Here is a 27514-nt window from a genome sequence, read left to right as displayed (position 1 = left end):
TCGTTTCCGATATTTAATTTTGTCTTCACGAGCAAAAGTATAAAATAAATTTTATTCATATTACTTACATTCTATTAACTCGCATACGCCTATTAAAACGCCCTTAATTATACAACTTTGTACAATATCTCGAATGTTATGAAAATACAAAGATGTTCCAAAACAGTCGAGTACGATTAAAAAAATTCTACAAGCATTATTAGTTCGTAATATAATGACGATTGTTATATTTATTAATTGGAGTTGAACATACTCCCTTGTCTTATTTATGTTTTGCTGGATTAAAAGTTTTTAGCATTGGAAGGAAATGTATGTACGTATGTACTTTGACGGATATGTGCATTAATGTGAATTGGCAGTAAGTAGTTTATATAAAATGTGTTTGGTGATATAAATATATGAATACATATATATCTCGACGATTTCCGATGCCAGTAAAGATTGAGCATTTGTGCGTTAAGTTTCTAAAAAAATTTTTTCCTAAGAGAATTATGTTCCTGATTGCGGTATCCAGATAAATAAAATATAAATTCATACAAAGTATATGTGTATCCCAATAAAAATATTTGCTTATACAACTTTTTATCGATAATACTTTAACTCGCAAGAGAGATACTTGGAGTGAATAAAACTTACTCCGTTTTTAAATGGACCATATTTTCGTCGATAAAGCAATCTTTATATATTCTACGTTTACAATAAAATAGATCAACTCTAGAAATAACGATAGATTGGTCCGAAAATATCATGTCACTAAATTCCGCGAATGAATTTTGTACATCTTTCGCGACCAATCTACAAGGAAAATCGATTGTTGACTTTGTTATACTAAACATTTTATCGTATAATACCCATATTCGATTATTTTCGCATTTAACTCTAAAATAATATTTTCCATTGAGATCGTAATACTAGGTGGTTGATTCAACAAAGGGTACACGCACGAAATCTTTCTTCTTTAAATGCGAGCTGCCAAGGATGTTGAGTACAGAGTAAAACCTAACACATAAATCGGATTTAAAAATCCGCACCTGAATGTAATATAAATACAAGTTACAGAAATTTTACAATCCTTAAAGCATAAAACCGAATATTATTTTTATGCTCGGTATCGAGTGAAAATTAGCAAATTCACATAAAATATCCCGATAAAAATAAAAATTTATCCATTGTTGTCGGAGACACATTATAAAATTATCTTTTTTTAAATAAATCTAAAATAGAAATGTGTATATTATAAATTTTGTTAAAAATTCTTTCAAATGTAAAAATGTACAATAAAGCTCATCACAAACCGATTTTAATAAATATAAAAATAGAATAAATATTATTCCACATTTTCCGTCTTTCATCTTAAATCGTACATTACTCGACCGAGCGATTCATGCATATCCCATTTTTTATTAAGCGTAAATATGGCAATTATTAGCATCGACGTAGAATGCAATTATACAAATATACGAATTACATGAATGCGGAATAGCAACGTACGCGAGCTTTTCGCTGGGACTGCAAAGCGTAGAGTATTCCTTTTTTATTTAGGCAAGATTGCTCTCTGATCAATGCATATGAAAGCACAATTAAAGGGTATCGTCTGATTAAACTGTAAACTACCCCAGATTTTCATGCAAATGTCGAAGAAAGACGTCGTAACGTTTCTTATTCACGGATGACTACATTATTGTACATCGACTTTCATACACATTGCAGAAAACACGTTGGACTCGATCATGTAATCGTACAATTTATGTTTCGGTCTCGGTATATGCGTCTTATAGCACATTCACACGCGATTATCATAAACATCTATAACACAAAATGTTCGTCGAGTTTTTCCGCGGCCGATCGCGGTATTATACTCGCATGCTCGCGTTATCAAAAATACAAAAGAACGCTGACACGCTATCGGAATTATATTGGCAAGTACACAACTTTGAGTTTCACACTCGAGATAAACAACGCTAGTACCAGAGAGAGGAAACATTAATTATTAGAATGGAATGATTTAATAAAGACCGAATGCTACATTCCGAATTATATCGTATTAAATCGAGCATTCGGGTCACGTGTTAATTGCGCCGTTCATCGGCGCTAATTAACCATATAACGCTCGTCTCGCATTTATAATGCTGATAATAATCGCGTAAATTGATTACGCGACAAACTCAAATGTGTTAATTAATTTACTACCTCCCAGGTACTAACATTGAGAATGTGGCGTTGCAGTCTATCCATCAGTTAGGATGGCACAAGGCTTAGGAACCTGCTTTAGCATTCGAATTCTGATGCTGTTATGGCATTTAGATCTTTCATGAGACCCTCTAGGTTGGCCATTTCCTGATTCAATTCTTCCGTAGAATAGGATGGCTGTAATCACAATTTAACTCGATCATAAAGTAATTGTACGAAATGTGTGTCTATAAATATAAAATATCAATATTGAAAATTGTACGAGAATCAAGGTGTATATTAATATAGCATAGTTCTGGCAGATCTTTACCTTTAAACGTTCAACTTCTTCCGAAGTATGCGTTGGATTTGACACGGAAGCTAAACGATTTTTCGCCAATTGCGACGACGAACTTTGCGGTTTTTTGTACGGGCTTCCGGACATTGTTGGCCTCACTGTCACTTGCGATACTGCGATTATAAAAAGAATTATATTAAGCGCACATTCGGTTACATTAATAATTAGTATATACGATACTAACCACCGTGCTTCTGTTGCGCTGGTGTCGAAGGGGCACTCTGTGGCGGAGGTGCCGGCACACTGAAGCTCTTGAGCGGATGGCCCTGCAGACGTTTGCTATTGTTGCTCTCCATTCCAACGGTATTGCTCATCGGTTGATTACTGTTACCGTAATGACCAGGGGCATATTGAGTGCTTCCGCTGTACGACTGTCCACTTGTGCCATATGGTAACTGAAAAAAAAAAGAGAAATTAGAGAACAATCCTGCTATACACTACGTTAAATAGCAGCTTATATTGCAAATATTCGAAATCTTACTTGACTCTGTAGCGGTTCGTACGAGCTAGGCATGTTACAGGAATCCGGGCTGGATTCCGGCGTCGGTTCCAATGTCACATGCGCGCGATTTAAGCTGTATTGCGCGTATATATATATAATAGCTATGTATATATAATATATATAAATACTCGATCATCTTGTGTAAAGTGGCGATGTGTGTTTCTTTTATATTATGTACATCGATAAGCCGATCGCGTCCTTAATCGCGATTACCCCCCCATCGTCGATTTTATATAAATGCTAATACTAGATAATTTATTTACTTGCTAGTTTATAAATGCGGATGATCGATTCGTTGATGAGTAATGAGAGTAAGAAATGCATTAGCGCGATGTGACACAATCAAATGCAAACCAGCCTCTAATGTTTCGTATTTTTTTCATTTGTCTCCAGAAAATTCAGCGTGTATATAGAAAACAATAAATAATATTCATTTTATATAGATAAATATCTGTTAAGTATATATATGTATATATATACGTAACTATGCTAATTATACTTTTGTGGTAAATTATTTTCACAGGCCCTCCGCATAGGCCTTTGTCTTTCAATCAAAAAGTATCTGTCGCTTTTTTTAACAAAGCAGTAGATACAACTTTCATATATATATGCTTAATGTACAAGATGTTCTCTTTATCGGTATAGTTTACATATTCTTCTTGCAATTGTGAAAGCTTGTGCATAGCTTAAAATCAGCGTAAAAACAATAACATAGTATAAAACAAAGCTTATCTGAGAATGTATCGCACATTCACAAATAACATTATTTTTGTAATTAATTTACAACTTATGACAAATGAATATGTAGCGCTATTCTTGACGAACAGAGCCTTAATTGAATGCACGTGAAATCTGCAATATTCTCATCAAGCTAAGCCAACAATGAAAAAACTTATTTGCTATTTGTATAAATTGTATTGGATGACATTATCACCGACACAAGTAACACGTAATACTCTGAATTATGATACAAGATTGTTTCGGTTCTGTTTGAAAGATTTCAATCTGTAAATATCCGTGTTATAAATTTGGCAGCATTTATATAAGGAGAGTATCATTTGTTACTTTGCAGCGCTTCTGAAAAGATTGTGCTACATCGAAATTGATACTACGCAAATTATTCTTTTACACAAAATTCAAATATACATTTAAAAATGATAGAGCTGACATATTAATTAATTATGGCTCCAAAAGTGATCCTAGATGATTTAAACACCATTTATAATACTTTTGCAACTTTTTAACTTAATGTATATTCGTTTCCGATATTTAATTTTGTCTTCACGAGCAAAAGTATAAAATAAATTTTATTCATATTACTTACATTCTATTAACTCGCATACGCCTATTAAAACGCCCTTAATTATACAACTTTGTACAATATCTCGAATGTTATGAAAATACAAAGATGTTCCAAAACAGTCGAGTACGATTAAAAAAATTCTACAAGCATTATTAGTTCGTAATATAATGACGATTGTTATATTTATTAATTGGAGTTGAACATACTCCCTTGTCTTATTTATGTTTTGCTGGATTAAAAGTTTTTAGCATTGGAAGGAAATGTATGTACGTATGTACTTTGACGGATATGTGCATTAATATGAATTGGCAGTAAGTAGTTTATATAAAATGTGTTTGGTGATATAAATATATGAATACATATATATCTCGACGATTTCCGATGCCAGTAAAGATTGAGCATTTGTGCGTTAAGTTTCTAAAAAAATTTTTTCCTAAGAGAATTATGTTCCTGATTGCGGTATCCAGATAAATAAAATATAAATTCATACAAAGTATATGTGTATCCCAATAAAAATATTTGCTTATACAACTTTTTATCGATAATACTTTAACTCGCAAGAGAGATACTTGGAGTGAATAAAACTTACTCCGTTTTTAAATGGACCATATTTTCGTCGATAAAGCAATCTTTATATATTCTACGTTTACAATAAAATAGATCAACTCTAGAAATAACGATAGATTGGTCCGAAAATATCATGTCACTAAATTCCGCGAATGAATTTTGTACATCTTTCGCGACCAATCTACAAGGAAAATCGATTGTTGACTTTGTTATACTAAACATTTTATCGTATAATACCCATATTCGATTATTTTCGCATTTAACTCTAAAATAATATTTTCCATTGAGATCGTAATACTAGGTGGTTGATTCAACAAAGGGTACACGCACGAAATCTTTCTTCTTTAAATGCGAGCTGCCAAGGATGTTGAGTACAGAGTAAAACCTAACACATAAATCGGATTTAAAAATCCGCACCTGAATGTAATATAAATACAAGTTACAGAAATTTTACAATCCTTAAAGCATAAAACCGAATATTATTTTTATGCTCGGTATCGAGTGAAAATTAGCAAATTCACATAAAATATCCCGATAAAAATAAAAATTTATCCATTGTTGTCGGAGACACATTATAAAATTATCTTTTTTTAAATAAATCTAAAATAGAAATGTGTATATTATAAATTTTGTTAAAAATTCTTTCAAATGTAAAAATGTACAATAAAGCTCATCACAAACCGATTTTAATAAATATAAAAATAGAATAAATATTATTCCACATTTTCCGTCTTTCATCTTAAATCGTACATTACTCGACCGAGCGATTCATGCATATCCCATTTTTTATTAAGCGTAAATATGGCAATTATTAGCATCGACGTAGAATGCAATTATACAAATATACGAATTACATGAATGCGGAATAGCAACGTACGCGAGCTTTTCGCTGGGACTGCAAAGCGTAGAGTATTCCTTTTTTATTTAGGCAAGATTGCTCTCTGATCAATGCATATGAAAGCACAATTAAAGGGTATCGTCTGATTAAACTGTAAACTACCCCAGATTTTCATGCAAATGTCGAAGAAAGACGTCGTAACGTTTCTTATTCACGGATGACTACATTATTGTACATCGACTTTCATACACATTGCAGAAAACACGTTGGACTCGATCATGTAATCGTACAATTTATGTTTCGGTCTCGGTATATGCGTCTTATAGCACATTCACACGCGATTATCATAAACATCTATAACACAAAATGTTCGTCGAGTTTTTCCGCGGCCGATCGCGGTATTATACTCGCATGCTCGCGTTATCAAAAATACAAAAGAACGCTGACACGCTATCGGAATTATATTGGCAAGTACACAACTTTGAGTTTCACACTCGAGATAAACAACGCTAGTACCAGAGAGAGGAAACATTAATTATTAGAATGGAATGATTTAATAAAGACCGAATGCTACATTCCGAATTATATCGTATTAAATCGAGCATTCGGGTCACGTGTTAATTGCGCCGTTCATCGGCGCTAATTAACCATATAACGCTCGTCTCGCATTTATAATGCTGATAATAATCGCGTAAATTGATTACGCGACAAACTCAAATGTGTTAATTAATTTACTACCTCCCAGGTACTAACATTGAGAATGTGGCGTTGCAGTCTATCCATCAGTTAGGATGGCACAAGGCTTAGGAACCTGCTTTAGCATTCGAATTCTGATGCTGTTATGGCATTTAGATCTTTCATGAGACCCTCTAGGTTGGCCATTTCCTGATTCAATTCTTCCGTAGAATAGGATGGCTGTAATCACAATTTAACTCGATCATAAAGTAATTGTACGAAATGTGTGTCTATAAATATAAAATATCAATATTGAAAATTGTACGAGAATCAAGGTGTATATTAATATAGCATAGTTCTGGCAGATCTTTACCTTTAAACGTTCAACTTCTTCCGAAGTATGCGTTGGATTTGACACGGAAGCTAAACGATTTTTCGCCAATTGCGACGACGAACTTTGCGGTTTTTTGTACGGGCTTCCGGACATTGTTGGCCTCACTGTCACTTGCGATACTGCGATTATAAAAAGAATTATATTAAGCGCACATTCGGTTACATTAATAATTAGTATATACGATACTAACCACCGTGCTTCTGTTGCGCTGGTGTCGAAGGGGCACTCTGTGGCGGAGGTGCCGGCACACTGAAGCTCTTGAGCGGATGGCCCTGCAGACGTTTGCTATTGTTGCTCTCCATTCCAACGGTATTGCTCATCGGTTGATTACTGTTACCGTAATGACCAGGGGCATATTGAGTGCTTCCGCTGTACGACTGTCCACTTGTGCCATATGGTAACTGAAAAAAAAAAGAGAAATTAGAGAACAATCCTGCTATACACTACGTTAAATAGCAGCTTATATTGCAAATATTCGAAATCTTACTTGACTCTGTAGCGGTTCGTACGAGCTAGGCATGTTACAGGAATCCGGGCTGGATTCCGGCGTCGGTTCCAATGTCACATGCGCGCGATTTAAGCTGTATTGCGCGACCGTTCGCGGATAATTTTGCCTCACCGAGGACGTGTCGTTGCACGAAGTATGAATGGTCGGCTGCGACATGCTAGTATTTACAATCGGGGTAGCCGTAGCTATAGCTGCAATAAGTCGAAAACTTTGATACCTACATTAAAATGATGATCGTATTGAATATTATGTGTTTGTGTATATTTGTCTTATTGTGGAAAATAATATTGTACTTTGAATAGCTCAACTGCTACTGACATAAAAACATATTGTTACATTATCACAAGTACTTGTGCACTATTACGAGTGACGATTTTACTACTACTTACGCTGATGCAAAGGTGCACTGTCAACAGGGAGTGTAATTAGTTTAGGTTTGTGACTTCCACGACTGTGCTGTCTGCTCAGGGTTGAGCACTTCTCGTCAGTGTTACCTAATAGGAAATGAGTAAAAAGCAACCAAATAACAAAACCAAGAAAACTGCAAATGAAATATACAGAATCTCTCTTTTTTTTTCTCTCTCTCTCTTTTAGTGTGCACTGTACTAACTGAAATATTAATTTACAAATAAAATTATTAAAACAATATTCTATAATGTGCGATATAGGAGTTATTCTTGCTTATGTAAATAAGATAACTGATAGTTTTGTGAAGTGATTCAAATGTTTCTGGTGATGTTTGATTCATGGTAGTGCAGCGCATAGTATTTCTCCATCAAAATTATATATACTTACCCATATAACTTGGCACATAAGTACGTTTATCCAACGAACTGGAATTCCCATGTACGTTATCCTGATTATATTCCAGATTGCCCGATCTAGGTAATGTATTACTGGTGACGCCGCTGGTAGATGGTTCACCATTTAACGATGATTTTTCTAGCGCCTTCAGCTCCATTTGATCGTGATGAATCCATAAATCTGGCGGCTTGATATTTGTTTTTTGATTCGAGTCTTTCATATATCTGTGCGTAACGATAATAAAAAAAATTAATTAATAACTTATAATAAATATAGAAAGTATTAATTATTAACACATAGTTTTTTAATCATAATGCATACCCTTTCTTTCGATCTGGTGAGTTTGGATTACGTTTGCAGCATACTACGACCACTACGGATATACCAGTGATAATGACAATCGAAAAACCTACTATGATATAAATCAACAGATTGGAAAGGCCTCGTCCATCTAGAAAAAAAAATGAAAATTGTTAGTTTCGTTTGAAATTCAAACGCATGATCTTTTATTTTATTAAAAATGTGCAGAGAAATTCTTTCACACTTGGGATGAATTATAAATTGGGTTGAATTATAAGTTCTAATAAAGTAAAGCATGCTTATAAAGGCATGCTAATTAGAATAAAAGAATCAAGTCCGGGATGATATCTTACCTCGATCATGCAATTCGTCATAGATATCCATGCCATTGCCTACCAAGTAAGAATAAAAAAAAAAAAAAACGTAATAATTAACACACTAATTCACGAATGTACAACAAAAGGCAACGTAAAGCATATAAAAATAATATGTATATGCAAATAATACTACACGTTTATATATATAGTTGGATTAATATATAGGTATTATTTGAAAGGTCTATATTACACTGTACAACAAAACAATCAAGTTTAACATTTTCAACATCAATGAATAAATGAGTAAAAATCGAAGTATTTACTTTGTGGTGTTTTAAATGAAACCATTGTGGAAAAAGGTCCGTAACCCTTGGAATTCCGAGCTTGAATCTTGAAATAATACATCGTATTAGGATGCAGACCCTTTACAATAGCATCCATCTTATCACCAATGACACCTTCGACCTGCCAATCGCGATCCCATTTCGTGTTGTCGGTAGAATAGATTATAAGATATCCTGCAAATTGATATGATTTAATATATCAATGTATTTTATTTTTTGGATCTTAGAAGGGGAGAATTACCAACCTGTAATCTGTCCATTGGTTTGTTTAGGAGATTGCCATCGCAATAGAACGGAAGTCGGGCGATCTTCCACAGCTTGAATGATTAAATCTCGGGGTGCCGTACTAGGTGCAGCCTCTTGCGTTTGATTTAAAACGACCATACTCCAAGGCGAGCTTCGTTTACCCTGCGGAAATTGTTCTGTAGTACATTTACTTTTCTCAACTGTTAGATGCTGTGCTAAACTATTTTTTACCTTGACCAGTTTAACTGTAAACTCATACTGTGTGTTGGGTTTTAAATCATGAATCATACAATTGAGATCTGTGGCATTGTAATATTTGTATCTTGGACTGCTACTGTGATGATAGGATGTATAACGTACCACGTAATACCGATTATCGGTGACATACTAAAAATAAATGTCTTTGCTATAGATATTTCTGCTTAACCTTTCGCACGTCATTTTATGAGGTTGTATAAAATAACAATAATAATGCGATTATATATATATATATAGTGTGTGTGTGTGTGAGTGTGTGTGAGTGTGTGTGTGTGTGTGTGTGTGTGAGTGTGTGTGAGTGTGTGTGTGTGTGTGTGTGTGTGAGTGTGTGTGAGTGTGTGTGTGTGTGTGTGTGTGTGAGTGTGTGTGAGTGTGTGTGTGTGTGTGTGTGTGTGAGTGTGTGTGAGTGTGTGTGTGTGTGTGTGTGTGTGAGTGTGTGTGAGTGTGTGTGTGTGTGTGTGTGTGTGAGTGTGTGTGAGTGTGTGTGTGTGTGTGTGTGTGTGAGTGTGTGTGAGTGTGTGTGTGTGTGTGTGTGTGTGAGTGTGTGTGAGTGTGTGTGTGTGTGTGTGTGTGTGAGTGTGTGTGAGTGTGTGTGTGTGTGTGTGTGTGTGTGTGTGTGTGTGTGTGTGTGTGTGTGTGTGTGTGTGTGTGTGTGTGTGTGTGTGTGTGTGTGTGTGTGTGTGTGTGTGTGTGTGTGTGTGTGTGTGTGTGTGTGTGTGTGTGTGTGTGTGTGTGTGTGTGTGTGTGTGTGTGTGTGTGTGTGTGTGTGTGTGTGTGTGTGTGTGTGTGTGTGTGTGTGTGTGTGTGTGTGTGTGTGTGTGTGTATGACGTAAACGTACTTGACTTTTCGATAAAGTCGTATCAGTCCAATATAGCACAACGGTAGTAGCCGAGAGCACGATAGCTTTAAGGCCAACAGGTGGTATTAAAGGCACTGCGGATTCGGATACAAAACGTTCGGGAGTTCTTACATTTGCATACGCTGGTTGACCGTCGCCAACATTATTCGTTGCTCTTAAAGATATTACGTATTCCGTTGTTGGTTCTAAAATTATAAAAGGAGAAAACGGTGAAGTTAGAAAATTAGAGATTTTTATCGGTTTATATAAAAAATGAAACAATTTATCGTAATGTTTTACCGATAGGTTTGATTGCGTAAGATCGTTGCTTTCCATCGAGAACTTGTATCTCGACATCAGGGTAACCTTTACCCCAACCTAATTTATATTTCCTCACTTTTATGCTTTGGTCTTTCGGAGGATGCCACGATACCAGTATAGAATCCGCCATAGCATTCGCTGTAATAACGTATGTACACAAACATTTTATAACAAATTTAACAATTAAAATGTCGTTTTATGCTTCACACACAGATCTATATACCTCTTAGATTACTAGGTGCATTGGGTACTTTCGTTTCGTCCAAATCGTTCTCGTATGTCTCTATCTTTGTCCATTCCGTCCAAGGCCCCGTTCCATTGACGTTGAAGGCACATATGCGAACTTGATACACAACGTGCTTCTCGAGTCCATTGAGCACGTACAAACGTTGATTTCCCTCAGTTGTCACCGTAATCGGGGGCCGTCGATCTCCGGATCGGGAATCGTGCGGATATCTGCGATAACGGATTTTGTAACCCGTAATAATCCCGTTCTGTCCTTCGAGCGGAGGTTCCCATCTTACGATAATACTCTAAAAAAACAGAAAAATATATATTTAAATAGAAGATAAGGGGCGAAATTTTTTAAATATATCCATTTACTCTTGTTTGATTTAAAAATTGTTTCGAATTATATAAATACCGTTGAACTAGCTGCTTCTAACGTAACGTTATGCGGTGGTTGCGTGGGTTGTGCGCTGTGAGTTCGAATTACGATATCCTTACTAAACGCGCCCGGGCCATTTTCGTTGACCGCTTGAACTCTAATACTGTATTCCGTATAAGGCACAAGATCTACCAATTCATACGTTGTACTAGTAGTTTCACGCGTTATTTCTTCACCGTCGCCCTAAAAATATGATAAGATTGAATCGCTATCGACGTTAATATACAACAGTAAAATCTCTACTACTCGCAATAAAATTATATACCTCCATAAATGTAATAATATATTTAGATATTCGACCATTAATAACTTGTGGTTCTTCCCATGATAAGGTAATACTCATGCTACTCGTTGCATGACCTTCTAAATTCAGCGGAGGTCCAGGAACATTGGCCTAAGAGATCACACAAGATGTTACAAACGAGTTCGTAAACATAATAATATTCAAAAAATACCGCAAAAAATACTGCTAACCTCTATTGACGTTGTAACTTGTAATACTTCGCTAGGGGCACTAATACCTCGAGCGGTTTGCGCAACTACATGGAATTGATACGTCATACTAGGCTGTAAACCACGTATCATAGCTTCCAGTTTTTGTTGCGTGTTGACAACTCTCTCTCTATACGGATTAATGAAGGTTAATCGTTTATTTTATACTTATCTATATATGTATATATACACTTTTTTTATTTCTCACCTCATGGCCCCTTCTTGTTTATAATGTATAAAATAATTGAGAGTGTCACTGTTGGTATTTTCTGGCTCTTGCCAGCGTAGCGTAATAAACCTTGGGGTAACGATGACTAGGCTCAGGTTCCTCGGCGGAGAAGGTATCCCACCTCCGTCAAACGCCTCCAGAGTATCCGTGTCATCTATAAAACGGGAGTCTGGGTCGTAAAGGGAGTTGGGATACTTAACCGAGCCCGGGAGAAGATCCGCGGGATCGTCGGAGGGACTTATGGAAAGCGGGGGATTCGGTGTGAGTGATGACAACGTGTGTCCTAGGAGAGTACTTGGATGTTGCCACGTCTTATTATACAACTGTCGGTGTAGTAACAACTTTTTCTTAGGAACTGTCTTGGGAGTCGTTATTCTGTGGGAATTTATTCTCTCTGCGCAATATTAGCACACAGAACAGTTAATCGGCAAGGAACACGCGAGAAGGGAAAAAATAAATAAAGATAAAATTAAAATTTCAAATAGAAATAAATGTAAAAATAGAGAAATACAATGAAACGAATGCACATAAAAAAAATCGATCTAAAGAAACAAAACTAACAAAATTTCGCGTAAAGAAATATTTGTTGACCGATTAATGAAACGATGTGTGTATGCCTTTTAGAGATTTCATGGTAAAACTCACTGGGCTGGTTAATTGTGAGACGCGCTGAGGCTTGAACACTACCAGCAGGATTCACTCCTATGCACTGGAAAATTCCCGCATCTATAGGTAGCAATCCATTGATTCTCAAATTATATCTGGAAACGGAAAAATTGAAAAGTTTTGTTATTATTATTTTTTTTTATTAAAACCCTGATTTCACAGATCTTTTAAAATAATATAAAAACATTTCCTATATATACATACCCATTGATAATTTGCCAATATGCGCTCAACGTAATGCGCTCACCATTCTTCAACCAGGTGATTTTCGGTTCCGGTTTCCCATAGATCTCACATTCGAATTCTAAATCTTGATTTTCACTCGCCACTTTATCCTCGGGCTTTTTTATAAACTTCGGCGGAACTGAAAATTGAATTAAGCGTGAAATTTCGCGTTTATATATATATCCGACAAGTTACATGTTAAAATATTATGCGTCCCGCAAGTTATGCACCTTGTATAATTAATTCAGCGACTGCATCCAAAGATTCAACCTCATTTTCTGCACGACATTGATATGAGCCATGGTCTAATTCTCTGACATTTGTGATCATGAGACTAGAAGCTGCGACTTTGCGATATCTTGAAAAAAATACATCTCTCGTAAATACGCGCACATTATATTCAGATTTATATATCGTTGATATTCAAACTTATGTAATATACCTAGAATCAAATGACGGTGTCAAATCGAGAGCGGCGCCGTCTTTAAGCCAAAGAATTGTCGGTTTCGGATAACCGTTGGCAGCGCATTCGAGAGTCACGTCAGATCCTTCGACAGCTATTTGTTGCAAAGGCTGTGCGATAAATACCGGAGCGCTAGATCCTTCGTCTGTACCACCGAATAAAAATTCATAATAAATCTAATGCTGTCTCGTCAAACGTGTTTAATTCTATTGTCTATTGCTTGATAACAAAGCTTACCAATGTCACTAGATAATAATCCTAATTGTGCTTTGTTGCTCAGTCTATATTGGCCGTAACCGCTAGCGTTACATCTGTACGATCCAACGTCGGAATACTGAACATTTTCAATTTCCAACGCGCCTGCAAAGATAAATTATATCGATAATGATTAATTTATTTACATTAACAAATATCTCAATTAAAAACAATAAATATGTCTATATGTTATACCTGACGGCAAAATTGTCATTCGGTTTTTATCGAGTACTAACGGATGTTCGTCCTTTAACCACTGTATCTTTAACAAACTGGAGGAAGCGGGTAGAGCACAATTTAAATATGCAATTTGTCCTGCATAAACCATAGTATTCCGTGCGCCAATGTATATTCGGTGTTCCAAAGGCGCTCCTCGCCACGCAGTCCAGCCTCGCGGGACCACCCTGTTCCACCACCACATCCTGCGGCTCGATAGTGAAGTCCAAACCTCCTGCGCTGACTGCAAACAGTGAAACAGAGAAAGGAGAAAAAATAATGACGAAAGAAACAATAGTCTCTCCAATAAAACGAATCGTAGGACGAGAATCTCTGCTATCCCTCTATAATGCCCGAATTCAATTTGTCAAGTAGAAGCGATCGCACGCTTCCGGATAAGAATCGTGACGATAGGGGCTTCCTAGTCTGTTTACGAAGGGGATGTTTAACGATCACACCCGATACACCGGTTAGAAGCAGCGCGTTATTGCAATATCAAATTTCGGCCCCATAGTGCCTTTCGTGACCCATTCGTGCACAACGCGCGTTAGTTGGGGGGTGTAGATGTTAAAAGGGGCGGAGGAGAAAGAGCCGGACTCATCGAGTGAATAGAAGAGAAAATCGGCTGCGGAGGAAGAGAAAGAGGCGATCCGAACAAAGGGTCGTCCACCCCTTACATAGGGGCGCCCCAGCTTGCTTGCCTGCTTGGCGAGACGCCCAAATGCCTGAATTTTCTCTTTTTGTTTCTGTTCTCTCTTCTCCGTGTGTCCCTTAGCGCGATCGCACTATCGTGATACGAGACGATTTAATGTCGCGTACGCGATTCGACCGCGATGGAAAAAGAGAGACAAAGAGAAATGAGGAGAAAGAAAAAAAAAAAATGTTCGTTTGCGGGACATTTTTATGGACGACGAGGCGAGAGATCGTTCAGAGACGATTTCTTGCTGTCTGGGAGGCTGCGACAATAGTATTTTCGATACTTTTCGGCAATACAATACTGGCTTTTAAAAGAAGATATCTGAATAATAATGATTGTGCAAATGTAGTGTATATCATCGTGATATTTTATTATTGTACGTATCGATTTTTCATATTGGTCAGAAAATCCATATATGATAGTTTGATAAGTTTGAGACAAGACATACTCTCTGTATATATATAATAAATATTTACAATTACTTATTATTACTAAATTATTTTCTAAATATAATACATGATTATATATGAGAATTGATTTCCTTTTTATTTTTTCTTAATAGATTATAATATAATACAGCCAAGACTTTTGTGTAACAAACATTAAGAGATTTAAATTTTAATAAAATTGAAAAACAAATCTGAAATGTCTCCTACTCGGAAATATTTACATAAAAAGAGCAGAATGCAATTTTATTTTTTATTACAATCTAAAAAGGAGCTCTAGAGAAAAGAGAGAACACAAAGATTTTATTTATTATATACCGTGCTTCTCTAAATCGCCTCAAACGCTGCGTAACAAACTGGAATTCTATCGGCAACCATCTATCATGTGGATTTTTCTATACGCGTAATACATGTACGACATTATTCCGACATTCTGCATTAATCGCGGAACGCTGAAAGGCACTCGTAATCTTTGGTCTTTACAAAAACATTCAAGTATTAGGTCTCGGCTTCTTCGAAAGAAAACTTCTCTAAGCGTTGCTTTTTCTTTCTTTCTCAGCAACATCTTGCGTTAAGATTCGACGCTTTCCCGCGCATATATTTTAATATTTAGATGATGTATAAAATCGTATTGCGTCCGGAGAATGCTCCACGCTCTGAGAATATTTCTATGAGCGGTGCCGACGTCATCGAGAAACGGAATGCAGATGCATCATCATTTTTATCTGTAATTCAGTAGACTCAAGGTCGAGGTTAAGCGTTTGAAATGGCGTTAGAGTTTCTTCTCGTTGCAATCTCGGGGAATAGCGTGAGAAATTCCATTTTATCCGCGTTATCCGCGAAATTTCTGATTAGATGGTCTCGATTCTGCAAATATATCGATTAAACAGAGCCGTTGTACTACTTCTTTATCGGGCACTAATGGGCACTTTGGTCGATCAATCGAATATTGAAACCGTTATTCTCATCTAACGAATGCTGGAGAAATGATAATTTTAAGATAATGAATTATTATTTTAAGAAAAATGGGAGAGGAAAGCTCGGTAAACACGTTCAAATGGAAATAATGAGTCGAATTACCGATTATAACGGTACGTAATTACGAGATCGAGTAATCGATAACAATCTCCGATTAGTGTAGCGTCGATTATCGATGCTAACATCGATTAAGCGGGGCACACTTTCCAGAAAATTGAGAGCCAAGCCTGCGAGATAATTTCGGTATGATTTCGAAGAATTTTTATTTAACGTGTTGATCGGGAGCGCGTAAAAGTAACATTTATTTTTATAATTCACACAATTATCAAGTCTAAAAAATGTTTTTTTTTTTTTTTCTACTATAACTGTATAATCGAATTCTATTGTATTATGAACAAAATTCCGCCACGCACTTAATTCTCCATCAAAAGCCACCAATGACGAGAGTTATCGGATTATAGCTCCCAATTGGCGAACATTTTCCCATAACCGCAGCATCGAGAATGGAGCACTATGAGATTCTAACGATTGAGAGTCACTGACGACGGTTATTGGGTTACAGTTTCACGCTCACGGTGGTCTGTCACCTTCGAGCGCGCGAGAGCACGAGCGTGAAGAGAGGGTAAGGGGGAACGATGATCTCTGGTAGATCGACGATGGTCCGATCCGCGCTATAAACGCAATTTCCATCGTGTCGACAAGGAAATTAGCGGAAAAATCAAATTTTCAACGCATGTTTCATCGACGTGCCATACTTTTGTCCTCAATTATTGTTCCAATTGTTTATATCGCAGTAGCACTAATCGCGTTCCAGCGAGCATAAAGACGCGATTAAGTACTATAAAATGTTAAGATAAATGACCCAAAGAATTGAATAATTACAAACACGCATACACTATTATAAATGGATGTATATAAAATCATGTGTAAAATACATGTAACTTTATTTTATTTTATATGAAATAAATAGATTTTCATGTGGATATAAAGATTCTTTGCCGTGGAAGCGGCAGCAGCAATAATACTCATTAGAAAGGAAAATTAGAAATTGCATTGCCAATACTAATCAAATCCCGTCATCTATCATTAGCTACCTCTCTTACCAGATAAAAGATTAACGGAGGTAATTGTGGTAGCGAGGTGACTGTGACAATGCAATAATCCAATGATAAATTTGATGGTTGCAATGTAGCACATTGTTGTCTAAAGATACATTTTTTTCTTCTGACTTTTCTCTCTTTTTCTGAATTTTATCAATTTACGTTATTCTATTGGTTAAAAAAAAACCGCTATTTTATAATCTGTTTTTTCAATTCAATATTATTTTGCTCAATTAAATGAAGTTAATATTACTGCATTTGTCTGTGTCATTCGCGGCACATTTGCATATGTGACTTCCGTTTATATATATATATATGCAAAATAAATTAAAAACGTTTACCGGTTTAAGAAATAAATTTCGAACATATAGTAATTTTCTAACACAGAAATATTGTAACAAGAATATAAGGAGCAATCACAACATAGGCCAAGACGCGTCCGTTCCTTAAGATTCCTTAAAATTGTAATATCGTTACCTTATTTACATTTTAATTTATATATTAAAAAAAAAAATCTTTCTGTATAGTCTTGGTAAATAAAATGTACATTCTATTCTTTTGTATTCTGTATTCCATGCATTCCATTTCACTCTCTCACGACCCCCGTGCACTTTCCAAGTTCATGGACTCTACCTCTATCGTTCCTTGCGACTTGCACTTCGTCAAGATGCTGACGGCTTTTCCCAGAACGAGAAAAGAAAGAGAGAAGATGGGAAAGGAAGAGAGAAAGAGGAAGAAAAGAGAAGAAAGGTATTCGGCGCCGCGACGCTTGCATCCCGCGCTCGAAAGAAAAATAAACCATTCGGCACGTTGTACCGCGTTTGATTTACGAGTACAAGCGAGAACCTACCGCATGGGATACCGAAATAGAGAGACCGGGAGAACTATTACAGAGTCTGTGTGTTATCGTATATACGAGAGTATAAAATCTATCGCATGCGACCACTGGCACTTTGCACCGGGTGTGCGGTGCAAACACCACGTGTACCACGCGATCATAAACTACGAGTTTAAAGTTGTCGATATAACGTGTAACAAAATATAAAGAAAAAAATTAATGGCGACAAAGATGTACGTTGCTTTTACAAAAAAAAAAAAAATGGCACTTTTTTCATAAAATTGCAATACTCGATCATTTTCATCTCCCGTCTTTTCGATTACCGTTAAAATCCGGTCATCATCCGATTGGTCGATAACGAGCAATCACGCGAGTAACATATTTTATATCAATTTCCATAACGCGCAATCGTGAAATAATATAGGTGGAAGCTCCGCTTATCGCAGACGAGCCTATACGTATCGGATGGTTTCGCGCTTGACAAGATTCGTTATCAACTTTAAATGTTTATTTCCGCTTGATCGTCGAAAAAATAGCATCTCGTTGCGCGTAGTTGACACGGTCGGCTTGGTAGCGAGATATCAGCAAGATAGAATAGCCGTGACTTTTCACGTCTCCGCACATTTTCCCTAGACGAGTTTTCTTTTCGACACGTACAGATAGTATTATCTCCTTCTTACGCAACGAATAAATTTAACATTAGAAAAATATAAAAGGAGATATACGTATTTCATCAAAAAAAAAAAAAAAATGTTATATAAACATCTTTGATAATTGGCTATAAAAAAGCAAATAATATCGAAAAAGTAAACTATTTAACTAATTATAAAATAATCTCTAATGTAAATACGTATTTACACAATCAAAGCAAGATAACGGATTAAAGGAAGACGGAAAAAGAAAAGATATCGATAGGTTCGTACACAGGAATTCGAGTTTCCCTCGCGCCTCCGTTACGTATTCGCGCACGTATTTGCGATTTTTTACGGAACGATAAATCTCTGAGATTTTTTCGCGACGAGGATTAATATGTACGCGAGACGACGGGCGCCGTGCAAAGGAAGAGAATGTTGAAAAAGTGCGGTAAAAGTACTCGACATGTGACGAACAGACCGTGAAGGAAGGCAAGGTACGCGACGCGCGCGAGCCAGGCGTCTATAGGGTGTCTCGTAAATATTGATAAATACGCGAGGATGACGGAGGGATGTCCCCTTCGCGACGCAAAAATCTATTGTTCACCTAACAACACAGACCTCCCCCCTCCCTCCCCCCCCCCACAGATCCCGAAGAAGACGGACAAACGTTCCCCGATCGGACCGTTCTTGCGATCGATAAACGAGTATTCGACAAAACGTATCTCTTTTCGCATCTGTTAGTTCCGGTTTTAAACGTTACTTTACGTCCAAGGGAGTGCTTCACGGAAGTTCCCGTGGACGGTTCATATAACGTTTTCGAGTGAAGCAACTTTGACCGTTCTGAGAGCGATTAATGACGTCATAAACTCTGTCTTGGATTACTAAGGGTATTTGGATTATTAGATTAATCAATGAAATACATCGAGTAAGCGTTTGATTGATTGAACAAAGCAAAGAATCTTGTGCTTTAAAGTCAAAATAGCGTCAAACGAGATGTACTTTATATTATTTATATTAATTAGATTCAAAACCCATTTTCGATCAAACATATGTTCATGGCAAATTGGGCTTAATCGCTCTCGGAGTTATCAAACCTGCTTCACTTGTAAACGCTAATAGTGTATTCCAAAGGTGTATATACGAAGATGTATTCTCCGCAAAAGAGTCATCGCATTCTTCGAGGAAATCCGCAATAAAGTTTACGAGTTGCCGAGTTTTATGGAAAGCGATAGATCGAGTGTACGTAACGTAAGATTAAATATAAATTTACAGATTACTATCTTCCGGATTGCATAAACTGTTTTCTCAACAAGTTTAGATTTTATATAATGATCGATATAATAATAGTAATAATAATACAACTCGCAACATAATTATATAACGTTAACCGTAAAAGAGATATTTCGCAAATCCATCCCTGAAACGCGCAATGCGTCAAGGGGCTAAAGCTAGCGCGGTTTCGCGTGCGTAAATACACGCGCGAGATTCTGGACCGGCGCGCGCCGCCGCCGGTTTGTGCGTGGGCGTCGGGGCGAGCCGTTGTCGTTACGACATCGCACGCGTGCGGTACACGCGTCTACTACACGGACGTGTGTCCCATATATGGACTAATTCGTAGACTATGGTTTAAAAGAATTTAATTTTTTTTTTTTTTACAACATTCGAATGTTACATTTTTGTTCGAAACGTAAAAATGTTTGATTCACGATAAAATTTATTTATCGCGACAAAGACTCGTCTACAATTATTTATTTCGGATAAACTGAGAGAGAAATAGAGAGACGCAATGGAGAAAAGACTTTTGCTTCGCAAGCACACAGTCGTTAGGCGCACAGGTAGAATCGTAACCCTATAGTGCGGGATCTTTATATATAGATCCGACAGAAAGGACGAGCATAAAAAGGGATCAGGCATTGGCACTATTGTGTACCATTTAGTTTATGATGTTCTATTTGTACAGTTCTCATAATTATTCCGCGGTATGCTACACGTCGGCAGGACAAGTTCTCGCACGGCGGGGATAACAGGTTTATTTGAACAACGAGCAGTCTGCCGAGAGAACCCCTCTCTCTCTCTCTCTCTCTCTCATTGTTGGAAATTTCACCAACTCGATCAACCGGAAAAGGGTCTTTACGCTGGGCAATACGAGCACCAATGAAACAGAATGGCGTTAAACAATGTGAAGAATAATATTTCGATATTTTAAACAAGCGTTGAGAGAAAATAATAATTGGTTTTGACACGAGGAGCCGGATAATTTTGAAAGATTAATAACAAAATGGATAATATTAACATGCAAAAAATTATATACCAAAATTTAATAAAAATATTTGATGTAGAATAACGGTTTCACAAATTATTTTACAAACGTCTTGCGTGTCGTCTCTAAAATATACCATTCCGCAAGAAACTGGCAATAAAGAAGCTCGTAATGGATAGAATACGAGGACACGAGCAAAAACGGCAACACATATTACAAGTATCGCGTATAATTCAACATTTAACGCGGCGACCGCAAGCATGCAGTTCCGAGCGGAATAATTCGCGAAATGCGCGGCTTTCACCGATACTTACCACCGCAATCGAACGAGCGAAACAATCCCGAACGCGTGCGGAAAATCGAACATAGCGAACAGACGTAAGGAAATATCTTCGAAAAAGCGTTCCCCGTTCAACCGGAATGTGTGTTTCCGCGTCGAATTTCCAAACGCGAGCAACGCACACGCGATTCGTCCGGTGCTTTGTCGTAAGCGAATTTCCAAGCATTTCTGAAAGCGACACCCGGTCATTGTTTTTTACATAGCTAATTCTTAAATCGTCGTTGTTTTAGTGATTCGTCGGGTAATAGTCATAGAACGCATCTGGCTTGCAAATAAGACTGTGAACCGTTTATTTTACAGGGTATCTCCCTCTACTCAAATTTTGTAAAAAAAAAAAAATGTCCTGATTTTGCAGATATTTTTGTTCAAAATTCCAGCTAATACACCCTGCCATTCGATAGACTATTTGATCTCGCGAACGTATACAAGAAAAATAATAATCGCGCTATATAAATCTCTTTATCAGGTTTACTTTAGCGGTTCGAAATATATCACCTTGATAGTGATGTGTGCGTTTTAGATTGAAAATAACGACGAGCGGCGGTGATGCAAAATTACGTAGCGAGAACCGATTCGGTGGATTTCGTAGGTAGATCCGACACCCGTGTGCGAAGGAGACCGGTATATATCCGTGGAGAGATAGGCATCGCGGAGAAACGGTCAAGAGTTTGGATGTTTACTGCGCACGATTCACGAGCGCGATAAAACCGCGCGGTTTTCGGCCCGTATATAAGCCGGAATGTTCCGCTCTGTTCTCCATCGCCGCCGCCGCAGCCGTAAAATCTCCTCGATGAATCCTTAACACGGGACGACCGAACCAGGCGCGAACTCGCAACGATAAAGACCCCATCGTCTTCGTTCCGACAACGTCAATTTATATCGCCATCGCGAAAGGCACACTGTATTGCTCCCGCTAGTGTATTATATATTAAAATCCAGTGTAGTATAAACACGACGATGCGATATATTGAAGGACGTGCACACTGCGCAGGATCGCTTTGTTGGATTAATCGAGTCTTAATTAGTCCCGTGAGATCACTGATCCCGCTCATTCCGAATGCAATGCAAGATTATGCGGTAAATTGAATTAATTTGGTAAAATAAAATTAAAAAATGGAGAAAACGTGTAAATATATTATACGATAATATAATATATATAATATATATACGAAGACTTGGTAAAAATATTATTTTCTAATCTAGCGATCTATATAGATTTAGTGATGATAAACGAGATCTCGCATGATTAATTATGCTACATAAATTAAGTTTGATTTTCCATCTACATACATTGTAGACAAAAATAAAAGTACATTAAAAAAGGATCAGATACGTCACAAAAATTGATAAATCTAATACATTTCGAGATTCATGAACTTGAAAATTAATAATTTTTGACAGCTGATTCGTCCCAGAGAGAGAGAGAGAGAGTTCGTCCTTGAAAATGGAAATATAGTAATATTCGCGCTCCAAAATTTATTTAATTTTGTCTTACTCAATTTAACTTTATAATTACTGCAAAATGTAAAAATTGATTCAGCAGGTTGATTCCCCCGCAATTCGAATCGCAATGGAAAATACATTCCAAAAGAAGTCACCCCCGTGCTCTCGTCGGCGTAATCTTCTCTCTCGCCGGCCGCCCTCCTTCCCCCTCTTTCTCCTCTTTTTCTCCCTGCATCAATAATAGTCACCCGATGCGCAGGGTCTCTCAACTCGACTTCCTTCGTACACACAAACGACCGGATTATGCAAATTTGCGCAGATGATACCCACACACGCACAAATAGATAAAAGCGAGTGTAGATCGCTTTTCTAACAATACTCGAAATTTAATTCTCGGAAATGCTCCTCGAGATATGATCTGGCAATGATGTACAATACTCGATTTCTAGAGATGATTACATTACCGGCACTGCTTACATTAGCGGTGTCACATGTCGACATGTAATTATACGAACGTCTGACTTTGCGAGTGCGAAATATTATGTAATTTTTGCAAGCAAGACGGGATTAAAAAAAAACGACGAGTAAGAATGATCGCAGGTCTCAGATGAAGATAAAGAAGAATAATCTTTACAGGATAAATTTGAATTATTTTATAGGCAATCTAAATGAACAGAATATGCATTCTTGCGGATATTTAAAACGTTATAAAAAGCGACTCGAAATCGATTCGAAAAAAACTCGGCGTAAAAAAAAATTAAGTTTTAATACACACACGTATACACTCTACTTGATATTTATTCAGTGTCGAATCTCGTTGAATGGAAATGTCATCAACTCTCGTCTCATTTCGCTATCCCGATTAAATTGGACGGGACTCGGCAATTGTATTTTCCGTCTCGATCAATGAGTTCGTTTCGTCTCAATTGCATCTAAAAGAAAGTCAGTATGCACATGAAAGAGTAATATAAGCAACAAAGAGAAATTAAATACGAAAACTGAAACTTACAAAACTATTCTTTTATGATTAAAAAGAATGATAATTGGCAAACAAATTTGAACTTTACGTTCGTTCGCGTGTTAATTACGCTCTTTGCATACTTTGTTTCTCTTTCCTCTTTTTTTTTTTTTTTTCCACAAAATGCGCCTATTTTAATTTGAATATACAAAGTGCAAGATGGTGTTATTAAAAACTTCCAAGACCTATATTTAAATAATTATTGATTCTATTCTATTTATTGTTTCAACAGCTATGACGTTTTGCTTCCGCGAATTGTCAGTATCGCGTCGCACGCTCGTTGACAGGTCGATCGCGTTCTCACGACTCGCGACGGACGACGGGGTCCAGCGACGCGGATGCATTCGCGCGGAAATCTCCCTTAAAGGGCCCGAGATAGGCCAGAGTATCGCGAACGATGCCCAGACAATGAACGAATGCATTTTCAGGCAAGCGGCGAGTCTGTATTCGTGAAATTCTATCGTTTGAATCTCACGAGATTGAATGACGGTGGATAGATAGTAACGGTGGTTAAGATCGCAGGGAAAATAGGAATATAGAATCCTCTCTCGAGAGGAACTTACCTCGTGCGAGCGCTGTCAACAACAAAGCCAACAAGACGGTGAGAGGACGCGGCTCCTCCATTGGGTCAGAGCGGGTCTGTCACGCACAGACTCCGACGCGCGTCGCTGAGCGTGAGGCTCTCGGCTCTCTTGCAAGAGAGCCTTTCCGAGATAGAGGGAGAGAGAAAGAGAGATATCACCGCACACCGCCTCCGAGCACGATCACCGGCCGTAGCACACGCGCGCGATGTCCTGCCGAGGAAGCGAACACATGCCACTCCGCGTCTTGCCGTAGCAACGGGGCCTCTTCACCGTCGTCGAGGCCGATCGCACGACAACCACGACAGATCGACTCTCTCGCCCGCGGCACTCATTTTCGTACGATAAGCTCGTTACGTATCTGATCGTAAAACATGGCTAACGGACGAGCGATCGGGACTCGGGACTTCGGGACATACTAATCAGTGATGCCAATCCGAAGAATTGTCGCGCGCATGCGCAGTAATTGTGACCGCTCTCGTGGTCTCGCGTGGCGCATTATTTGAAATTGAGAGTTGGGAGTGCAAAATTAATTTCCTATTCCCGATTTCTTACAAGAAAAATGAAGAGAATCAGTCGATGAAACAAATTGTTTCATAGTTTTACTTTTTCTGCGTTTAGAATGACATAGATTTATCCAAATTTCAGAAGGAAGACAAGCGGATTTTATATTACAATTCTTATATTTGTACAATTCTGTTACTGTACCTTCCCTCGAAAATGTATTTTTATCAAAATCTAAGTAGAGCGGGTTGTTCTAAACATTTACCGATCTTTACGATGACAGCTCGCGCTGTAAATAATGTGTTCCTCTAATCTTTACACTTTCTTATAATTTACGCCCCTTTTCTTTCGATATTATTTGTATATTTCATTTTGAGTGTAACAAATGCAATATAAAACTCTAAAAAGAATATATCTTTTGCACGGTCGTTCTTATATAATATATAGTAAGTCTCGTCTGCGTTTCATGTTTACTTGTTTACTATAACCTCATTGCTGGTGTGATCACAGTTCTCGGGGTGTAGTTTATTATTATAATATAACCTAACCTCATTGCTGGTGTGATCACAGTTCTCGGGGTGTAGTTTATTGTTATAATATAACCTCTCTCTCTCTCTCTCTCACACATGTATTTCCGACTTTTGACAAACATTTGCGAGCGATCTTTATATCGCACTTCGAATAATGTTAGACATCAGATCAACAGACTGTGTCATGTTGTGAATAAAAACGAGGAAAAACGGGAGACGGAAACAGTAATCTCGACAAGGTTTCCCGATTACAAAGTAATCTATAGCTTTCCTTATATCAAACATGCTAGTGTCATAAATATCGTAAAACATCGAATCACTATATTCACTGCAACGGTCGTGCCTGTGATGGTTGGACTTTACTTGACCGATATTGTGTCGCTTGACACAACCACTTCAGCGATAGCAAGTAGTAAGATTCTATAAATTACTTTTTTAAGAACATAATCCGTTGCCGGTTAATTGAATGCTCTCTAACTTTGTCCACAGGTGTTATAACAACAATATGGTTGCATAGTCTTGGAATTTTATGCAACAATCTCATAGGATATGTATATATGAAGTTAGATAAGCAAAAAATAATATTATCTTACACAGACTACTGGGGGAAAAGAATAGACATGGAGATTGCTATCGATGAAATTATTCCTATATCGGATAATCCGATCAGTATCACTGATTATCTGTATAGAAAAGTAATGTTCTTCTCGCAAAAGCAAAGATTAAAGATAAATACGAAACTGGGACGAATAATCGATACGGACAATTTTAAATGTACTCTAGGAACGGATTAAGTTTTCTACATATGTGTATATGTATAAATATATTGTAGAAAGAATCACATTAATTGTATACTTTAAAATTATATATTTTTTTTAAACAGAACCTATGTTTTTTACCTATAGCCACCTAAAGTGTGCATAAGCCCGATTGGCCTGGCATTTTTTGTGTAACTCTTCCTTCCATTTAACTGCACGACCCTGGAACAATACGCACCATTGCAATATATATCTTATAAATGATGTAGAGATTAATTTATATACCAAGTCGATCAAATTTACAAACCTGATTCTGAGATGCCAATACTAATTCTTTAGCTAATGTATCGTAAAATCTCTGATCGTCCTCTTTTTCGTTTGCTGCTTCAATCAACCAATTCATGGATTTATGCTGCGCCTGTATAGGTGAAACTGGAGAAGGAACCTGAAAAAAAAATTGATTTGAATCACATTGTATCGATTAATCTGATAAATGAATAACTTTGTAATACGTTGTTACCTGATATGTGATCCCTCCTTTCTTACAGCCTATTAAATGTAAAATAGGTGTACAATTATCAACAGCTTGATGAAAAACCACAAATGGATCCAGTTCGATATTATCTTTCTCCTCATCTGTTTTCGCCTTGTGATAGCGCTGCAATTGTCTCCTTTTGACTCCTTCAAAAGTTTTGGTCAACAATGTTCTTGCTAATTTCCTATTTCCATGTCTCATAATAATGTTCATAAATTTCCTAAATATAATCGAGAAATAAATTGTCAAAGAGATGTAAAAAAAATTGTCAATAGAATAAATTGAAACAGTTTCTTACAACACTCTAGCATCGTAAAACTCTGAACAGGTGTCAGTGACAAATGCTGGTTTCACTTGTTGATGAGCGATCTTCATCGCCTCCTCGCTTTGAAGAACTTCTTGCTCCTCTTTTCTATATATCGGTTTAATGTAATGTTGAGGAAAGACACTGTATTCCCTTTTAAAACTTGTAAGATTGCACCTGAAACGAGTGAGACTCTTGTACATTCATCAAATGTATTTGTATACGGTAGCAATTATGAAACTTATAACAAAAAAAACTGTTAGGAAAAGATGTTGCAGTTTTAATGATAATTCCTTATACAAATCTCTCACATTGTACCTCTTGAATCCATGATTATTTAATAAATTTGTAATCGATGCGATAGATAAACGTAAATTAGCCATTTTCTTAGGTTATATTCCAAAACTGCCATTGAGTGAAATTTTCCTTAGAGAGGAAATTTTACACCATTTTGGAACCTAACCTTAATATCGTGGTGTTTTCAATTATGCGAATGAGAGGATGAGAGCGCTGTTACAAGACAAGTCACTAGATATATTACGTCAGGGTTGCGTTCAAAAATTTAAAGTTGGAGTACAGTAGCGATTGATT

The 27514-nt window shown here is 37.1% G+C and overlaps 3 protein-coding genes and 1 long non-coding RNA gene across 11 annotated transcripts; 1 reads left to right on the top strand and 3 right to left on the bottom strand.

Annotated features, from left to right (window-relative positions):
* Window positions 1-33: 33 nt before the first annotated feature.
* LOC115235989 (neogenin) lies at window positions 34-14047 on the bottom strand. 5 transcript variants are annotated; one of them, XM_029808163.1, is made up of 25 exons: window positions 13936-14047; window positions 13723-13845; window positions 13465-13630; window positions 13253-13380; window positions 13002-13161; window positions 12777-12892; window positions 12111-12525; window positions 11885-12032; window positions 11676-11804; window positions 11387-11593; window positions 10967-11276; window positions 10723-10881; window positions 10423-10628; window positions 9557-9712; window positions 9325-9487; window positions 9059-9253; window positions 8772-8810; window positions 8440-8569; window positions 8110-8342; window positions 7704-7808; window positions 7383-7505; window positions 3009-3097; window positions 2712-2922; window positions 2501-2640; window positions 34-2367 (listed from the first exon to the last, which is right to left on the bottom strand). In XM_029808163.1, exons 1-25 carry the CDS (start codon window positions 13952-13954, stop codon window positions 2269-2271), a joined length of 3969 nt encoding a protein of 1322 aa, XP_029664023.1. In that variant the 5' UTR covers window positions 13955-14047; the 3' UTR covers window positions 34-2268. The 5 variants fall into 5 exon arrangements, with proteins under 5 accessions (XP_029664023.1, XP_029664024.1, XP_029664025.1 ...); XM_029808164.1 differs by lacking the exons at window positions 34-2367; window positions 2501-2640; window positions 2712-2922; window positions 3009-3097 and adding exons at window positions 4319-6652; window positions 6786-6925; window positions 6997-7207 and having other exon boundaries at window positions 7294-7499; XM_029808165.1 differs by lacking the exons at window positions 34-2367; window positions 2501-2640; window positions 2712-2922; window positions 3009-3097 and adding exons at window positions 4319-6652; window positions 6786-6925; window positions 6997-7207 and having other exon boundaries at window positions 7294-7505; window positions 12111-12285.
* Window positions 14048-14129: 82 nt separating this feature from the next.
* LOC115235994 lies at window positions 14130-25487 on the bottom strand. 2 transcript variants are annotated; one of them, XR_003884117.1, is made up of 4 exons: window positions 25400-25487; window positions 24275-25339; window positions 23469-23625; window positions 14130-14200 (listed from the first exon to the last, which is right to left on the bottom strand). It is a non-coding gene; the product is annotated as an uncharacterized LOC115235994 (long non-coding RNA). The 2 variants fall into 2 exon arrangements; XR_003884116.1 differs by lacking the exon at window positions 14130-14200 and having other exon boundaries at window positions 22793-23625.
* Window positions 25215-26211, top strand: LOC115235993 (transmembrane protein 186). 2 transcript variants are annotated; one of them, XM_029808174.1, is made up of 3 exons: window positions 25215-25341; window positions 25400-25738; window positions 25816-26211. In XM_029808174.1, exons 2-3 carry the CDS (start codon window positions 25423-25425, stop codon window positions 26118-26120), a joined length of 621 nt encoding a protein of 206 aa, XP_029664034.1. In that variant the 5' UTR covers window positions 25215-25341; window positions 25400-25422; the 3' UTR covers window positions 26121-26211. The 2 variants fall into 2 exon arrangements, with proteins under 2 accessions (XP_029664034.1, XP_029664035.1); XM_029808175.1 differs by lacking the exon at window positions 25215-25341 and having other exon boundaries at window positions 25348-25738.
* Window positions 26117-27420, bottom strand: LOC115235992 (28S ribosomal protein S7, mitochondrial). Of its 2 annotated transcripts, none has more exons than XM_029808172.1 (5): window positions 27242-27420; window positions 26918-27100; window positions 26605-26839; window positions 26392-26529; window positions 26117-26306 (listed from the first exon to the last, which is right to left on the bottom strand). In XM_029808172.1, exons 1-5 carry the CDS (start codon window positions 27304-27306, stop codon window positions 26226-26228), a joined length of 702 nt encoding a protein of 233 aa, XP_029664032.1. In that variant the 5' UTR covers window positions 27307-27420; the 3' UTR covers window positions 26117-26225. The 2 variants fall into 2 exon arrangements, with proteins under 2 accessions (XP_029664032.1, XP_029664033.1); XM_029808173.1 differs by having other exon boundaries at window positions 27235-27400.
* Window positions 27421-27514: the final 94 nt, after the last annotated feature.

Source organism: Formica exsecta, unplaced genomic scaffold (assembly GCF_003651465.1).
Source record: "Formica exsecta isolate Colony F162 unplaced genomic scaffold, ASM365146v1 scaffold237, whole genome shotgun sequence".
Lineage (NCBI taxonomy): Eukaryota > Metazoa > Arthropoda > Insecta > Hymenoptera > Formicidae > Formica > Formica exsecta.
The sequence above is the reverse complement of the archived record's forward strand: the minus strand, read 5'-3'. Positions and strand labels throughout refer to the sequence as shown.

Bases quoted from the DNA above. Each gene is read 5' to 3' on its own strand.
- LOC115235989 (XM_029808163.1), bottom strand. The intron at 13,162-13,252 runs GTGCATAACTTG...TTCAATTTTCAG, and splicing joins CGCTGAATTAATTATACAAG to TTCCGCCGAAGTTTATAAAA. The intron at 10,629-10,722 runs GTAAAACATTAC...TTATAATTTTAG, and splicing joins TTACGCAATCAAACCTATCG to AACCAACAACGGAATACGTA.
- LOC115235993 (XM_029808174.1), top strand. From the start codon at position 25,423: ATGTATTTCCGACTTTTGACAAACATTTGCGAGCGATCTTTATATCGC. The intron at 25,739-25,815 runs GTAAGATTCTAT...CTTTGTCCACAG, and splicing joins CACTTCAGCGATAGCAAGTA to GTGTTATAACAACAATATGG.
- LOC115235992 (XM_029808172.1), bottom strand. From the start codon at position 27,306: ATGGCTAATTTACGTTTATCTATCGCATCGATTACAAATTTATTAAAT. The intron at 27,101-27,241 runs GTACAATGTGAG...CACTCGTTTCAG, and splicing joins AATAATCATGGATTCAAGAG to GTGCAATCTTACAAGTTTTA. The intron at 26,840-26,917 runs GTAAGAAACTGT...GATTATATTTAG, and splicing joins TTTTACGATGCTAGAGTGTT to GAAATTTATGAACATTATTA.